The 19199-nt window shown below is 37.3% G+C and overlaps 1 protein-coding gene across 3 annotated transcripts in view; it reads right to left on the bottom strand.

Moving 5' to 3' along the window:
- PCCA (propionyl-CoA carboxylase subunit alpha) overlaps positions 1 to 19199 on the bottom strand; it is a 346757-nt gene that overhangs the window by 186589 nt on the left and 140969 nt on the right. For all 3 annotated transcript variants that reach the window (XM_043892480.1, XM_043892481.1, XM_043892482.1), the window contains 3 exons: positions 18760 to 18862; positions 14152 to 14246; positions 11703 to 11853 (listed from right to left, as the gene is read on the bottom strand). In XM_043892480.1, the coding sequence (XP_043748415.1) occupies positions 11703 to 11853; positions 14152 to 14246; positions 18760 to 18862 (349 nt within the window). The remainder of the gene's footprint in view (positions 1 to 11702; positions 11854 to 14151; positions 14247 to 18759; positions 18863 to 19199) is intronic.

The raw sequence follows: 19199 nt of genomic DNA, 5'->3' as shown, positions 1-19199 counted from the left end.
GAGAAGAAAGTCCTAAAGAGTGAGGAGAGGCATCAAATCAATGAACTATGTGTTAACTTGGCCATTATTCAGAAAGAGGGTGATGTAAAGTGTTCAGTTCAGTTCAGTCGCTCAGTTGTGTTCAACTCTTTGCGACTCCATGAATCACAGCACGCCAGGCCTTCCTGTCCAACACCAACTCCAAGAGTTTACTCAAACTCATGTCCATCAAGTCAGTGATGCCATCCAGCCATCTCACCCTCTGTCGTCCCCTTCTCCTCCTGCCCCCAATCCCTCCCAGCATCAGGGTCTGAACACCCGGGATTGATCTCCTTTAGGATGGACTGGTTGTAAAGTGTTCACAGTTCCTTAAACAGAGGGTAGTTTTTTTTTAAGGTGGTAAACAGAGGCCCAGCTGCTTAGTCAAGGCAGAAGCTGTCTCTAAAAGCAGAAGACCCATGTACACATCATAACTAACATCTGCACGGCACTGAAATTTATCAAACCCCTCCCCTGTTCATGAACTTGCTCCCTGTTTCACTTTCATTTTACAGACAAGACACGTGAGATTCTCACAAGAAGTATGTGGTAAGAGAATGTTCTAACACCCAAATAATATTATGTTAAATTAACATAAGTTAAAGTAACTTCTTTATTAAATACAAGTCTGATTGACAGATACTACAAAGACCCGGTTTGTGAAAGCCATCTTTTGAAAGAAGAACTTGTTCGATTCAACTGAGTAAAGCAATATAGGTATGATTACCTGCTGAAATATGAGGAAATTGTCCTGTTATATAAAATTGGGTTTCATAATGGTATTTGGCATAATAGATCTCTATCTTTTTTTCGTTTGTTGTTATTCTGGCCTGAAAGGACAACTGATGTCATTATTTTTGGGTTTGCTTTTTCAGGTCAGAGAGATTCTTTGTCCAAAATGGAATCTAACATATACCTATTAAAACACTGAAACTCTACCTCCTGGGAATACAGGATTTCAAAATAAAGATCTAAAGTTAATAAATTTTGATCCACAGGCCTCAAAGAAAAATAGCATGTTGGGAAATAGGCCCCAACACACCATTCCTGTAAACTCACCTTGAAAATAACGGCTACATTCAAGGGTGGTGCTGAAAACTGAACAAATTCTATTACAGAACTTTCCTGTTGACCCCCACACAAACAGTCAGATGAAGAAAGGATAAGAGAACTATTAGGGGTTGAACTGTACTCCCCTCATTTCCGCCCAATTCATATATTTAAGTCCTAACCCCGAGTACTCAAAATATGATTGTGTTTGGAGATGGGGCCTTTAAAGAGGCAATTAAGTTAAAATGAGGTCATTAAGGAGGGCTCTAATAAAATATGACTGATGTCCTTACAAGAAGAGATGAGGACACAGATGACACACAGCAAAAAAGGAAGACCACAAGAGGACACGAGAAGACGAGCTCTAACCTGCAGGCCACAGAGAAAGGCTCCAGAGGAAGCCACTCTGCCACACCTTGATTTTACACTCCTGTTTCCATAAGTGCAAGAAAATGCTGCTTAAGCCACCCAGTCTGTGATAAGCTGTTGTGGCAACCCTAAAAAACAAATACAGTAACAAATTTGGAGAGTTCTAGAACTCGAAGACACCAACATAGCTTACAAAATGCTTCAAAACAAAAACTAATGAAAAATGTCTGACAAATTTAACTATTCATGTCTGTTTAACAAAAACTTCTTTCCTTCAATTTTCCAGTAAGACTCAAAGAAAGACATTAATTGACCGTATAATATACCCTTCTTTATATTCTCAGTTTCCTAGGAAAGTAACTTCAAATATTCCATAATATTCCAGTTCTGGCTAGCTCCAGCCAGTCTGAGAATCCTGGCCTCTGTGACTTCAAATACAATCAAAATGTCAAATTCTGTCCAGATCTAAAATACTCCTTCTGGCAAGAAGGGAATTTTACAAATTAATTACAAATCCATTTCCCTGTAATTTCTCCTATTTCCACCAATTATTCTTTCAGTCAAACACCTCAACTCCATAAAAGACTAAACTCTTCCAGTACTTTTTAAAATTTAAAATTGCTCTGAAATAAGAAAATGATATTTGTTCAGTTATAGTCAATTCTCAGAAATCAGATTTAGGCTGCAATAATTCTTAATTTTTTAATGTGTGAAACTGCGAAGGATAAGAATCAAGATGCTTAAAAAGGTTTTCCTAAAATGCTCCTGGAAAACAAGGTTCCATACAATACAAATATCTCTGATGGGATCTCTGATGGGATGTGGGGGTATCCGGCCTCCAGAGAATTTCAACAGCGTTACTACACTTTTTCTTTCACAGCAAAAGTAGATTCCTCCTTCAATGTTGCAATCAGTATAAGCCACTGACTGAGGTCTAACCAAGGGGATACAATTTAGATCTCTGTTCTCCAAGATGTGGAATAGCCAGCTGACCATGTTTGGGCATTAAATTTAACATGTTACTCCTTTCTATTTGAGTTTTCTAGCCTTTTTTTTTTTTTTGCCTTTGTAGACAATATTAAGACTGCTTTTCAAAAACAATAAAATCTAAAAATTACTTGGAATTTGGAAATTAACAACTATACACACACACACAATTTGGAAAGGTATAGTCAGGATCCAAAATACTAATTTTAGCACAAAGACCTAAGGATAAATAGTTTATCAATGTAACCCTTTTGTGAGTTTCATGTTCAGAAGAAAGAGTTCCATCTCTGTTTTTCTCTTACACAAAACCCTTACAATGAAAAGGAGACTTCTTCCGAAGCAGTTAGGATTTCAGCTATGCTTGTTCATTTGCAACAATAATTTTTCAATCAACTGACTAAAGAATAAGAGGAAGTTATTATTAATTAATTTGTGGCCCAGTTCACCATCTGAAAAAAAATTACTGACACGCTTTTCAAATTATAATGACAACAGTAACAGTGAACGTATTAACCAATGTTTAACCAACATAGCATGCAGAATATTACTGGTAAGATTCTTAGTTAGGAAGAAAAGTGAATGCTTACTATAAACCAGGCTCTATTCTGAGCAGTTAAATATTCATTCATTAATGCTTACAATCCTATAAAGCAAGTGCTACATTACTGTCACTTCACAGATAAGGGAAATGAAGCATAGTGAAGTTAAGGAACTTGCTTACAGACACACAGCTAGGAAGGAACAGGGCTAGGACTTACTGGTGCTGAGTGAAAATAGAGGATGCTCATAATCTACTGAAACAATGATTAAATGAGCTCCCACTGGTCAGCTATGACTGTTCTGAACTGTTTTAGAGTCTAGAACCTCACCAAGTTTCTCCCTGGTAAAGTGTGTGTCCAATTTCAGAGGGTCCACAGACTCCCCTCCAGCTCATTAAAGAGCCCAGATAACCCAGCTTAGATGTTTCTGGTTTGGGAAGAGGGAAATACCATCACGGTTCACTCCTCTCTAGTGTCTCTATATCCCCGGACTCAGGGAACCACGGAGGATATTGAAGCACTGGTATCTGGGGGCAGTGACAGCTGACAACAAGTAACAGGCTCTTCTCTCTCATGCGCTGGGAGGAACTGAGAGACCAGCTTCAGAGAACTCCAGGGAAGAATATGAAAGGCACAAGGTATGAAGACGGCTTGGACCCTGCAGAGACTCATGGGCCCTGGAGAGAAAGTTAACCAAGGCTTCAGAAGAGTCCCTGTTCTCTTTGCCAATGAATCCAAGTGGTCCATGTATGTTACTTGGATTCTGATCTCTGGATCTTTGAGACAAGGAGAATGGTGGGAGGACAGGCTCTTTCTGTCCTCAGGAGTAGATACAATCCTATCACCAACTACTTGAATATCACAACTAATAGGATTTGGTACTGACCACCCCCGAAAAACCACAGCTAAACCACAAGAGAGGATGTAACCACCGAGAAAGGATAGGAATTCAGAGTAACGATCCGATAGGCCAAGTGAATCTAAGCAAACTCCAGGAGACAGTGGAGGATAGAGAAGCCTGCTGTGCTGCAATCCACGGGGTCGCAAAGAGTCAAACACAACTTAGCGACTGAACAACAATGCCCAGTGAAACAGAGCAGCTAAGGGACAGAGAAAAAAAAAAAAAAGAAACTCTATCCAAAAAACCAGTAAAGGCACCTAGAAACTCCAAGAGTAGCGATACAACGCACACACACACACACCACTCTACCCGCAATTAGACTTTCTGGGATAAAATATCATAAGGGTCTTTATGGGGTGATGATATGTCCCACAGTTGGATCCTGCCCTTTGAGCACAACTTTGCACATGTTCAACCACTCGTCGACTTGGTCCGTGTGCACTGCTGTAACAGTAACACAGGCTGAGTGGCATATAAACAACAGAAATGTATTTCTCACAGGCCGAGGGGCTGGGAGGGAAGTTGAAGATCAAGTAACAGCTGATTCAGTGTCTGGTAAAGGCCACGTCTCAGCCCACAGACGGCCACCTTCTCACTGAGTCCCTACATGGAGGAGGGCAAGGTTCTCTCTGGGGCACACAGCCCACCCATGAGGGCACCCCCTCATAATCTGATCACTTCCCAGAGGCCTCACCTCCCAAAACCATCACACTGGGGGGTAATGTCTCAACATGTGAATTTTGGAGAGACACAAACATTCAACCTACTGTATTTGTATACTCAAAATCAGCTAATGTTATGATACTCAGAGTATACCACAATAGAGACTATTAATTTCTTTTTCAATAGTTCAGTTAACATAGGGAGTTCCCTGGTAGTCTAGTGGTTAGGATTTGGTGCTTTCACTGCTATGGTTGGGATTCAATCCCTGGTCAGGGCACTAAGATCCCACAAGCTGCGAGGCATGGACAAAATTAACTTAAAAAAAAAAAAGTATAGAGTCATTTTCACTCACTCAAATTCTCATACAATTTAGCTCCTATGCATCAGTCCTCAGGAAGCTACTTAAAGACATGCTGCAGGGAAAAAAAGGAATAAACCAACAGTGATTAAGACAAAAGTCCAGGAGAAAAGAAATTTTTAAAAAGAGAGGTATATGAAATTCTCAGGAGAGGTGGGGAATGTAGCAGATGAGAGGAAACCACAGACTGCTACACAAAGGCAAAGTGACAAAAAAAAACCTCGATGGGTCTGAATATAATGAAACACAGATCAAGTATGTGGATAAATCAGTGATAAGTAACATAGAAACCTAAGCCAGCATACAGACAAACCAAAAGACAGTTTTCAGCTACAGAGAAAGCACGATGGTGCAGGAGAGTGAAAGTAATCTTAAGAGACAACACGGCTGCTATAACAGCATTCACACTGTGATCATAATAAAATCCCTGATACTGGGCTAACCCAAATCATGACACAGTGATAGCAGAATCGTGACTCCCTTGAGAGATGGAGGCAATGATTAATTATTCCTAATCAACGGCAGAGAAGCCAGAGCCTTCCTCCGGCCTTTTCCTCCCTCAGCAGCCATGGCTGCTCCTCGCCCAGAGCGGCAGGTCCCCACACACATCACTTCAAAGGGGCTCCCCTCTTCCACGTGGTTTCTCATTTCTCCTTCATTTCTTTTTCCTTTTTTTTTGCCAGAGAGGGAGTGGGGGAGGCAATGGTGATGGTGGTGGTGGTCAGTGGTATTGGTAATTACTCAAGGGTTGATATTGGGTCAAAAAGTCAATAACGTGTCAATCCAGCTGTTTCAAGCCCCATAATTTTCAAGCCCCATAATCTTTCACCTTTATGAGACGAAAGTCCTTCAACTGTAAGGATAACCTTGTGTGTGTGTGTGTTAGTCGCTCAGTCATGTCCAACTCTTTGCGACCCCATGGACTGCACAACTTACCAGGCTCCTCTGTCCATGGGAGTCTCTCCAGGCAAGAACACTGGAGTGGGTAGCCATTCCCTCCTCCAGGGGATCTTCCTGACTCAGGGATCAAACCCGAGTCTCCTGCATCGCAGGTGGATTCTTTACCACCTGAGCTACCAGAGAATATTATCACCCATCTAAGAAGTCAGAATATAGTACCATGGACACCTCTCAAAACAAATTCTTGATTTAAAAAAAAAGATATAAGAACCACCTAACCACAAGTGAATTAAAATGCAGATTGACTAATCATAAAGCTATGGTAAGATGCTGATCATGATCATGAAAGCAAGTTAAAACACAAAGGTACAATGAAAACACCTGGAGATGAATCTATAGTTGTGAACAACTATAGAAAAGAAAGTACAGTAATGCTACAATAATGAAAAACTAACAATGAAAAGAGCAAAACTGAAGGGTTAGGAAAGAAATCAGGATTAAATATAAATACGCCAATTTTCACTCATTTTTATAAAAAAAGAAACAATATACTCTCAAATTGGAATAGGAAGAAATGTGATGACAAAAATATAAATAGTTCCAATAATCATTTGTCTTATTAATAACATCTTTTAGGAATTAATATTTCAGCAGAAAAGAAGAAACATTCATGTAATAGTTCAGCAACTTCATCATTTCAATATCTCTTCCTTCTGTTAAATATAAATAAAATAAGCTAATTCAAAGAACAATATGGAAAAATAAGAGTAATGAGAAAGAAGAGTCCTACTGGGTACTCTACTATAATAAAAAGATATAACATCTAAAACAGTATGGTACCAGCACATAAATAATAGAAAGGCTAAAAAAAAGAAAACAGTAAAGTAAAAACCTGCATATATATGAGAATTCATTACATAATGAAGAAGACTCTCAATTAATGCCAAAAAGAATAATTATTCAGTAATGGCTATGACAAACAGGTAGACATTTGGGGAGAAAAAAAAATCCCTGGTGAAGTGAAAATTTCACCAAGGAAGATGACATAAGTACTAAAAGAAAACATGGAAGAAAAGTTGAGTAGGAAAAGTCTAAGTATGTCATAACATCAGAAACAAGAGATTTAGCAATTCAACTGCAAAATTTTAAAACAAAAATTTTCTCCACAGAAAGAAAAATTACATCAAAGTAAAAAAGACAGGCAACAGGTGAGAGAAAAGTAGCTAGGAATCATATCTGTATATTTTCTATCTGCATTCATTTGTTTATATTGCCAGGAAACAAACAGTTTTCTGGACTGGCGAAGGAGGCAACTGTTAACTCACAGAGCATCTTCACACCATTTCTCACATCCTGACTCCCCATGGTCTGATGTCCCTGTGTGGGCAGAGGGGGTGCACCTATCACGGGACAGCAACCCCACAAGGATTCATCTAAGAACTGACATAAGCACTGCTGCCACGTCTGCCCTTCCTCAGCTCTGGAGAGAGAGCAAACTTGACTCTGGAAAGTAAATAAGTCTTTCCAGAGAGGGAAAGGCAAAGGCCTGGAATGTCAACAAATGGCTCTGGGGAAAGATAAGACTTTCTCTCTAACAAGCTCCATCTTTAGAGTTGTTATTATTTAATCAGGTGCCAGAGGTCTTTGCTTAGAAAGCCCTCACTGTAAAAATGTGAAAATATTCATGGAGCATTGCTTTCTGATGATATCACAAATGGCTAATTTCCTGAAAAAATATAAAACATCTACAACTCAATGAGAAACCCAAAGGGCAAAAGAAATGTAAATGACTCTATGAAAAAAAATTCATCCTCACTCAGAAGAAAAACAAAATGAAAATGTGGTACCATTTTTCACTATAATACACAGATCCAAAAGCAAAGATCCTTCTAGCCAGGCAAGTTCTCCTTAAAAAGGCACCTGGATACTATTTCACTAAATTATATAAGAACCTATCACTTTGCAGGCAATTTTACTTTCACATGTGCAAAATCATAATATAAAAGGTATTTCATAATTGCACTATTTATGATAGCAAAATACTGGAAAAATTAAAAATAGGAAACTGGTGAAATGCATACTCATACAAATGAATATTCAAAATCATAATAATGAAGAAGATAACACTTTAAATTAAGTATGAAACACTACAAAAGACAATTTTTAAGTAAAACAGATGTTGCCTCTACAGGAAAAATACACGGTTGTTATAAAAAATCTGGTATGGGAAGTTATTTTTCCAACTCTTCTGAATATATTAGGTTTTCTTTTAACCAATGATTACTACTTCTTAGTATTTCAATTCAATAAAGAAATAAAATTATTCAAGCAAAATTACGTATTTATTTCTTTAAAATAAGATTTTAATAAAGTTGCATTTTTGGTAAAGTATTTATCCATCTCTCTATTCATCTTTCAGACTCAGAGAAGGAAACATATATAAGCATGAGTGGATACATATGCACACTTCTACTAGGACAAGAGATGGGGACCATCCCTAGCAAAGGGAGTAAAACCTGATAAAGGCACACAGAGGTCAAACTGAATCCAGGAAAAAGAAAGGAGAGATTAAGGCTATAGAGCAAATGTAATGTAAAAGCATTTGAATTATATCTTTAAAAAAAAGAAAACAATAACCTCAGATATGCAGATGATACCACTATAATGGCAGAAACTGAAGGGGAACTAACAGTCTCTTGAAGAGGGTGAGAGAGGAGAGTGAAAAACTGGGCTTAAAACTCAACATTCAAAAAACTGAGATCATGGCATCCGGTTCCATCACTTCCTGGCAAATAGATGGGGAAACAATGGAAACTGTGACAGATTTTATTTTCTTGGGGTCCAAAATCACTGAGAACAGTGACTGCAGCCATGAAATTAAGATACTTGCTCCCTGGAAGAAAAGTTATGACCAACCTAGACAGTGTATTAAAAAGCAGACACACCACTTTGCCGACCAAGGTCCACAGTCAAAGCTATGGTTTTTGCAATAGCCATGTATGGATGTGAGAGGAGAACCATAAAGAAAGTTGAGTGCCAAAGAATTGATGCTTTCTAACTGTAGTGCTGAAGACTCTTCAGAGTCCCTTAGACTGCAAGAAGATCAAACCAGTCAATCCTAAAGGAAATCAGTCCTGAATATTCACTGGAAGAATGGATGCTGAAGCTGAAGCTCCAATACTTTGGCCATCTGATGCGAAGAACCGACTTACTGGAAAAGACTTTGATTCTGGGAAAGATTGAAGGCAGGAGGAGAAGGGGATGACAGAGGATGAGATGGTTGGATAGCATCACTGACTCAATGGACATGAGTTTGAGCAAACTCGGGGAGATAGTGAAGGTCAGGGAAGCCTGGCATGCTGCAGTTCATGGGATTACAGAGAGACAGGACTTAGCCACTGAACAAGAACAACATAAAAGCATTTGAATTTTATCTTTAAGAAAAAGAAAACAGTGACTTTAAAAACAAACATATGAGGATAGCATAGATAATCCTGACACCTAAATTCTCACCAAAGAGAGATAAAAACCAGTATTTATGCACCAAACCCAGTGACTTTCTCAGTGTTTCTCTTTAAGGAGAAATGATATTTATTTCAAATGTCACTCTTAAGGAAATCTAGCAAAGTGAAAATGCTACTCACACTGTGTTACCAGGAAAAAATGTACAAGTTCTAAAGCTGGAAAAAGTGACAATTCAATCAGGAAATTTCAAGGGAAAAAAAGAAAATTATAGCTCTCCAGCCTCAAACTGAAACACTAATTAGAGATAACATATATCTTAGAAGATAAAGAATTTGGTGAATGTGCCCTAAGTATTATAATTTAAGGTTAGTTAAGAAATTTGAAACAGAAAATCTACCATTAAAAGGACATCCGAATTGTTTAAACAATATCAGAAAGACATCTTTGAAATATCTAAGCATGGCTTTTGGAATACCATAAAACACAAGATCCTTTTTATCATGCTCCCATTCAGTCACAGCCTCCATCACCAAATATCCCTCCACCACACAGATGTTTCTTCAAAAAAATAAATAATAATTTTTTGGGAACTGACAAAATTACTGTCCCTGAAAGCAAATGCAAGAGAGAAATAAGATATTATTAAACATTAAATGGGAGACACAATTATTAAATTGTGCTATTATATAGCACAGAATTAGGCACTGTCAGACTTTTTCCTGAAATTCATGTATGTATAATCTTTTTCTGAGGTTACTGAACATAATTTCCTGGCAAGTCACTCATGATACAAATTGTAGTCACAGGTACCCAAGTGACTAAGACTGACAACACAGAATTATTTGATAATAAATATAAACTTTTGGAGGTCTTATACCAAAAATGACCATGGGACAAACTTGAAAAAACTTATGGGCTGAGATACATGAGCCAGACACAAATAAAAAGTAAAGGATTGTTTTAAAAAAAAATTAGAACATAATAACAAAGTGCCCAAAAAAAAACCACTGATTATTAATTCTGCAAAATCTGCTAAGTATCCCAACTAAACTCTCTAGTATTTATTGAGTCTTGAATACAATAAAAATACATTGTAGTCACTTCAAATTGACTTCGGGATCATATTACAAAGCTATTATTCTCATCCTGACATAATCAAGTCTCCATTTTAATCAAAAACATGATTTCCCAGCTAATTATATAATTAGACATACTTCATTATAAAGATATATATTTAATCAAAATCAAATTAATCTTTAAAAGGCAAAATTCTGTCAATTCTGAAGATATTCACAACAATAGGATAGTGGCTAAACAAGTAATTTCAAACAGAAGTATTGTAAATATTGAGGAAAAACTACTAAGGTTAATACTGTACAAATTATAAATATGAATTACTCTTGGTCTCAAAACACAGCTAGATACACAAATTCTACCACAGTATATGAAAATCTGTCCCATGGTATAATCTTATAAGCATAATACTGAGAAAAGAAGCCATGTACAAAAAATTTATATATAATATAATCCCATGGATTTAAATTTTAGAAAAGAAACATGCAAAATTATTTCTACTGTCAAGGCGTGCATAAACAAAAGGAAGAACTATCCAGAAATATAAGGAGATGTTGTTTAGGATTCAGTCAGAATAATAAACAGGAAGAGGGAGGAGGAATCTCTAAGAATGGGAAGAAGTTGAGGGGCGGGGGTAAGAAGTACTGGCATTTTGATACTTCTTGATCCAGTTGATGCTCACAAGAACTTCTGTTTTTACTAATTTTTTCAACTACACATTTGTGTTCTACATATTTTTCTGTATTTGTATGTCAGTTTACAATTTAAACCAAAGCAAAGGGGGAAGAAGAAAGGAAATGAAGCCATCAGTGAGTTACAGTATACCAGTGGCTTCCTGAAACCTTGCTTGGAATTGACCAAGTATGTCCCTGAAGTTACCAGTTTCAGGCGGCCACTTACTTTCTCAGACTCACAGCTGTGGCAGAGGTGTCCACGCCTCTGGAAGCAAGCTTGGGTGGCTCGGCTCTGAGAGTCATTCCGGAAAGCTCGCTCTCAATGCCTTTCCTTTCCCCATCTCTTCCAAAGATCTGTAGGCACTTAATCCCTTTCTATGTGTTATATCTTGATTAGTTTCCCTTTTCAGCATATGAACCCTAACTAATGCACTTCATCAAGAAAGGTTCAAGAAAAAAAAAAAAAGAACTGGAATTTCCAATATAAAGTATTAGCAGTAACGAAGGAGGGGGATAATCAGTGACCATCAAATTAACCTGATACTCACCTGTCATTTCCAACAGGTTTCTTAGCACTAACATAAAAACTAAATCTTTATTTCCCATTTTGAGTTGATTTCTAGCTTTTATAAAACCAAAAGGGGTGGTGAGGAAGGGAAAAGTTTAGAGGCATGGAGAGGAATGAAGAACAGAGTTTTCGTTACCTGGAGTCTCGTGTTCATTTCCAAGAAATAAAAATTCTTTTTTGAGTCCACAAGGAATTCTACGGTTCCAGCAGAAGAATAACTCACTGCTTTGGCAAGGGCTACGGCTTGTTCTCCCATTGCTCTTCGTGTCTCAGAATCTAGAAAAATGCTGCAAATATACACAGAGTGACCACCTACATTTTGAACAAAAATTAAGTAATCTTTTGTGTGCATTACATAAACATTTTCTTTACATTTACTCAGATATGATTATTTATGTCAACTTTCAAAGTATATGCTTTATATATGCTTAGAATACATGCTTACTGTTAATTAAGCATAACATAACAACCTATGTGTTATTATAACATAATAAATCAACTTCAAATTTTTATATAAAACTAACATCTGAACCAGTCAATCCTAAAGGAAATCAGTCCTGAATATTCATTGGAAGGACTGATGCTGAAGCTGAAGCTCTAATACTTTGGTCACCTGATGCGAAGAATTGACTCATTGGAAAAGACTTTGATTCTGGGAAAGATTGAAGGCAGGAGGAGAAGGGGATGAGAGAGGATGAGACGGTTGGATGGCATCACTGACTCAATGGACATGAGTTTGAGCAAGCTCCAGGCGTTGGTGAAGGACAGGGAAGCCTGGCATGCTGCAGTCTGTGGGGTCGCAGAGTCGGACACGACTGAGGGACTGAACTGAACATCTGAACTTTCCACGTTATACTGCAACTTTAATCAATCTATAAAATATACAACCGCTTTAGCAAAACTAGTTGTTTACAACTAGTAAAATTTTACACATGTATTCGGAATTTCTCCAAATAAGACTGGAAGATGTACCTTATGGAGAAAAGGCATGTTAGGTGAGATCGCTTTAAGCAAGTATTACAGTGCTGCTCGCAGAGATGGTGAGTGCAATGTTAATGAACCAACAATACGCATAAAATAAGGTGTCTTTCAACAGAAACACATACAAAACAAGATTATGTATTAATCGGTTGATGAAAATGTTCTGACTGGAGGGTCACAGAAACTTAACTCTGTATTTCCTCTGAGAGTAACACTTCAGTATGGTGACTTTATAAAACGTAATTACCACAAATAATAAGAATCAACAGTACATCTAACAAATCCTCACAACTTTTGCTTCACAATAAAGAAACAACTTCCAACAGAAATAAAGGGTTTCAATGAACCCTGAAAAGAATATTATCAGACCATGTCCTCATTTTCATATATTTTGTTTCTATGAAAGAAAGGCTCTGAGAAACAAAACATTGACTATTTTTCTGTTTGTGGATTAAAATTAGTCTCAAATGTATAAGATTTAGATGGCATCTTATAAACATTTTGTTATGGAAGAGCATAATGAACTTGGTCTTCCCTGGGGGCTCAGCTGGTAAAGAATCCGCCAGCAATGCGGGAGACCTGGGTTCCATCCCTGGGCTGGGAAGATTCCCTGGAGGAGGACATGGCAACCCACCTCAGTATTCTTGTCTGCAGAATCCCCATGGACAGAGGAACCTGGTGGCTACAGTCCATGGGGTCGCAAAGAGTCAGAGATGACTGAGCGACCAAGCACATAACAAACTTGCATGTATCTTCTGCCATATATAACAATTATTACTAAATAGCCACTCCAGTCCTATCTAATGGCATGTCTACTTTTCTACCAGCCCCACCCCCTTTTTTTTAATTTTAAAGCAAATCCCAAATTAGGTATCACTTCTTCCATAAAAACTCCCGTATCTATTTCTATAAGTACTTTCGTAACAATCACACTTTAAACATTAACAAGACCTCTTTAACAGTTTTAACATCTGTATTTAGTATTCAAATTTCCCAGACTATCTCATAAATTTTTTATAGCTAATTTCTTTGAGTCAGGATCCAAATAAGCTCTAGCCACTGAATTTTACATCTTTGTGATTCTTTTAATTTGTCATGTCCTCTTCTGTTTCTTTAAGAATCTGGTCATTTTCCTGTCTCGTTCAGGCATAGATGACATTGCAACAATAACTGGATGACAGAATTAATGCAACCAAAAAAAAAAAGGAAACTGCAACTAAAGATGAACATCATGACATTTGGATAGTTGCAAGCACAGTGCGTAGAACTACTTCTGGCCTGTCTGGCCCTGCTCCTTCCCTTATCATGAACTTTCCTAGTGACACTCACAGCTGCAGGAAAGCTCATCACTGCGCTCAAAGGCCAGCGGTGGAGACTTCCTTGGTGGTGCAGTGACAAAGAATCTGCCTTGCAATGCACAGGACACGAGTTTGATCCCTGGTCGAGGAACTAAGATCCCACATGCCGTGGGACAACTAATAGATCCTACTACTACTGTTAAAGTAATTTCAGCTCTATTAAATAGTTTTTATTACAATGGGAAAGAATCATAAGAAATATATAAAATCAGACTACTCTATATTTTCCTCAGGAGAAGCGCTTACCTTGGTGCTTCCTCCACCACTTTCTGATTTCTTCTCTGAATTGAGCACTCTCTTTCATTGAGCCACAAGGCATTCCCATGTTTATCACCTAAAACCTGAAAGAGCAATAATACCACTTGAAAAATTATATAGTCATATCCATAGCACACATGCCCAGTTAACATTTCTCCATGTAACACCCCCTGGTTTTTAACACTCTGACCTCCTAAAACAGGAGACAACTCTCAAATACAATATCCTTTTGTATGACACCAGTGCAAGAAAATTTTATTATCTACCACTCTAAAACCCAATGAAACATTTTTATTAAAAAGACTTGAGGAAAAAAATTTTCATGTTGCATTTCTGATACACTGGGTAAAATATCAGGATCAATTGTACAAATTTGTGAAGGATGCTGAGCATCAGTAAAGGGAATTTACATCTTAGATTTCACTGGCACTTGGGAGAGCCACGGTGCTATGACAAACATCTACTTGTTGTTAATACTGTAATGTCTGTTGATCAGAAAATGCTATTTCATTTACAACCGATATGCAGTCTGTTACTTTATACACCAATATTTTTACACTGTTTTATTTTTGTTATAAGAAATTAGTAAAAAGTCTGGGGTTAATATACAGCATTATGGTTTTTCCCATTTGTGATGATGGGAAATAAACTGGAGCTTTTAATTTTAATATTTATTTATATGTTTATTATTTGACTGTGCTGGGTCTTAGTTGCAGCATGTGGGATCTAGTTCCCTGAGCAGGGATCGAACCCAGGCCTCCTGCATTGGGAACTTGGAGTCTTAGCCACTGGACCACCAGGAAAGTCCCTAGAGTTTTTAATTGTAATAAAAATATTAAAATACTGAATGAGACATGCTTTTACTTTTAAAAAAATAAATACCATTTATCCGAAATTCAAATTTAACATGTATTTCCTTAGCTAAATCTGGCAACCCTAAAACATGCTTTCTGTTCATGTTTTTCCCAGAACACTTGATGTTTAGAAACAGATTAATCAATTTTCATGATTCAGGAGTAGGTGTATATTACTGAATGCATATATTTAAGCTAATGGAGATAAAAGCTACTCTAGAAGCAAAAAGATTAGGCACTAATTTAAACTCCAAACAGCTATGTAATCTCTCTTGGCAAGTCACTCTGTTTCTTCATGCATCATTAATAGTAGATATCATCTTAATATTTTATATGGCTCCTGAAAACATTGAAAAGATCATGATTTAACAATATATTAAACAATAAAATGAACAGTTAATACATGATTGCATGATTAATTTTTAGGAATTTAAACCTATCCAAACCTCCAGAATGCTTCCAAAGGGAAACATTATGGTAATGAAATGCCAATAAGCTGTAATTTTATTTCTAAGACTCAAAAATGACCACAGAAGTACATCCAGAATTATTTTTAAATGTTAAATTTATTCTACCTTTTCTTATTCTAATTGATGTAGAAGTGAAAGTAGACTTAGCCTTCAAGAAATAGTGACAACAATCAAGAATTCTAAGAAACATTTTTCAACTGTAAAATATTAGATTCAAATATACATAAATGATCTACTTTTTTTTTTTTCATTTTGGTCACAGAGTCAAGTTTGTTTTTCTCTGAAGTCTGTGATTAGTTTTTCTTCTGGCCACACCATGTGGCTTTTGGGATCTTAGTTCCCTGCCCAGGAACTGAACCTGGGCCACAGCAGTGAAAGCCCGGGGTCCTAACCACTGGACCACCAGGGAATTCCATTAAACAAATTAAGAGACAAAATAACTGGACAACATTATAAAAAAAAAAAGTAAGGGAAGTTAATGCTCAATGCATCATGAGGTTTTTAAACTTTCCGTATCACCCTTTACAGACACGTGTGATTACGATTATGAAATGATCTCCCAGGTATCTAGCTTATTAAGAAAAGCTTCATCATTAATAGACCACTTCACGTAATGCAGCCTTTCAGCATCCATGGAGCCAGCCCATAAAATGCCAGCAGTGCCCTGGTTTCAACGGAGCAGTGCCACTCCTACTGTCAGTACACAGATTCAGCCTGAGAAAGAACCAAGTATGTGATAGCTCATTTAGAAAATACTACTACAATTATACTACATTCCTCGACTATGGCAGGATATTCAAACACCAGTAACAGCGTCTGCTTCCAGGGATGGAAACCAGGGGGCTCAGAGACAAGAGTGAAAGAACCTTTACGTTTTGTTGAATACCCTCTATCATGTGCACACATGATCTAATATTAATTAATTAAAAATGAAGAAAGTTAAAAAAAAAAAAAGCAACTCCCAAGTGCAGACCAGATCTGGGAAACACCTGTGCTGCCTATTTAAGTTACTGGGAGGCACTTTCACCTATGTTAAAAAATATCAGCATAAATATATGCCATGGTTAATTAAAATAAGCTAAAAGTTGACATAGAAATATTATTTAACACAACACAGCAAACATTTATTGAGTATCAGTAAAAAAGTGATACTTTTTAGCATGGAAAGAGTGAGATGGCTATAGGTAATATGGCTTAAGTGGCCTTCTGACAGCACAAGTAAGTGCTGGACGGGGAATACAGAGAAGGGGAAAATCTATTTTGCCTCTAGGATCTTACAGGAAGGACAGCTCAAATATTAATATCTCCCCTAAATTATAGGCTCCAATATCCAATAGTCTACTCAAACCCACATTTTGGTATCTGAGGGACATCTCAGCCTTCATCTGTTCATCTTTATACCCTGATTTCCTCCCCCAAATATGCACCTCTCACAGTCTTTCCCATGTCAGTAAAAGACAGTCCCATTCTTATCATTTCTTGGGCCAAAAGCCTAAAAATATTTCTGATGCCTAATTTTTTTTTTATATCACATCAATCTTTTAGAAAATCTAGTCTACATTCACAAAACACCCTGAATTCAATCACCTCTCACCACCTCCACCACATGCTGGCCCAAGGGACTACCCTCTCAAACTAGAATTATTATAAAAACCTTAAGGACTCATAAACAAAAGATATAGAACCCTCAACATTCATTAATTTTAAAAAAGTAAAATTTGAAAGTGGGGGGGCGACCAAGGATGAGACTTGAGCGGTCACCAGAAAATACGATATCCAGTTTTGGTTAATCAACTTAAAAAACACACATGCTCAACATCAATTGATTGGGGAAATGCAAATTAAAACAGAGATACTGTTACATGTCCACCAAAATGGCTAGACATTAAAAAACTGAGAACATCAAATGGTGTGAAAGATGGCTGAACTGGGAACTTTCTATCAACAGTTCTATGAAGACCTACAAGACCTTCTAGAACTAACATCCAAAAAAAGATGTCCTTTTCATTATAAGGGACTGGAATGCAAAAGTAGGAAGTCAAGAAATACCTGGAGTAATGGGCAAATTTGGTCTTGGAGTACAGAACGAAGCAGGGCAAAGGCTAATAGTGTTTTGCCAAAAGAACACACTGGTCATAGAAAACACCCTCTCCCAGCAACACAAGAGAAGACTCCACACATAGACATCACCAGATGGTCAATATCGAAATCAGATTGATTATATTCTTTGCAGCCAAAGATGGAGAAGCTGTATACAGTCAGCAAAAACAAGACCAGGAGCTGACTGTGGCTCAGATCATGAACTCCTTATTGACAAATTCAGACTGAAATTGAAGAAAGTAGGGAAAACCACTAGAGCATTCAGGTATGACCTAAATCAAATCCCTTACAATTATACAGTGGAAGTGAGAAATAGATTCAAGGTATAAGATCTGATAGACAAGAGTGCCTGATGAACTATGGACAGAGGTTCGTGACACTGTACAGGAGACAGGGATCAAGACCATCCCCAAGAAAAAGAAATGCAAAAAAGCAAAATGGCTGTCTGAGGAGGGCTTGCAAATAGCTGTGAAAAGAAGAGAAGCGAAAGGAAAAGGAGAAAAGGAAAGATATTCCCATTTGAATGTAGAGTTCCCAAGAATAGCAAGGAGAGATGAGAAAGCCTTCCTCAGGGATCAGTGCAAAGAAATAGAAGAAAACAAGAGCATGGGAAAGACTAGAGATCTCGTCAAGAAAATTAGAATTTAGAAAGATGGTAACGATAACCCTATATGCAAGACAGAAAAAGAGACACAGATGTACAGAACAGACATTTGGACTCTATGGGAGAAGGCGAGGGTGGGATGATCTGAGAGAACAGCATCGAAACATGTATATTACCAAGTGTGAAAGAGATCGCCAGTCCAGGTTGGATGCATGAGACAAGTGCTTGGGGCTGGTGCGCTGGGACGACCCAGAGGGATGGGATGGGGAGGGAGGTGGGAGGGGGTTCAGGATGGGGAACACATGTATATCCATGGCTGATTCATGTCAATGTATGGCAAAAACCACTACAATATTGTAAAGTAATTAGCCTCCAACTAATAAAAATAAGTGGAAGAAAAAAAAGAAAATTAGAGATACCAAGGGAATATTTCATGCAAAGATGGGCTCAATAAAGGACAGACCATTCACAATCACCCCAAAATTTAAGAGAGGATGTGTTTCTAATAGGACTAAGTAATATTATTTTAAAGTCATAATGATTTGAAAGTATCTTAAAATGTACCAACCTGGATTTCTATATGACGGGGGTTATCAATAAATTTTTCTATTAGTAGCCTATCATCACCAAAACTAGAAGCAGCTTCTTGAGATGAAAATCGAAAACCATCCCTATGAAGAAAAACAGAAGAGTCACATGAACACAAAACAAATACAGCCCCTGATATAAAGAAAACTAAATAAAGGTTTATTTTTGCATACTTCTGAGCAAAGCAGAGAAAAATACACTTAACACACAAATAACTCAATTAATTTTGACTGAACAACAAAGTCTTCCACTTACTAGTACTGTGACTTTGCGTAAATGCTTTAATTTCCCTGATCTTAGAGTTTTATAGAAAGAAGAATACCAAATACTTATTTCACCAACTGCTTTAAAAAAAGAGAGAAAGTTTAATAAGCCATCAAAGCATGTAAAATTTCATTTCTTTGACCTTAATATACCTTA

Source organism: Cervus elaphus, chromosome 30 (assembly GCF_910594005.1).
Source record: "Cervus elaphus chromosome 30, mCerEla1.1, whole genome shotgun sequence".
NCBI lineage: Eukaryota > Metazoa > Chordata > Mammalia > Artiodactyla > Cervidae > Cervus > Cervus elaphus.
The sequence above is the reverse complement of the archived record's forward strand: the minus strand, read 5'-3'. Positions and strand labels throughout refer to the sequence as shown.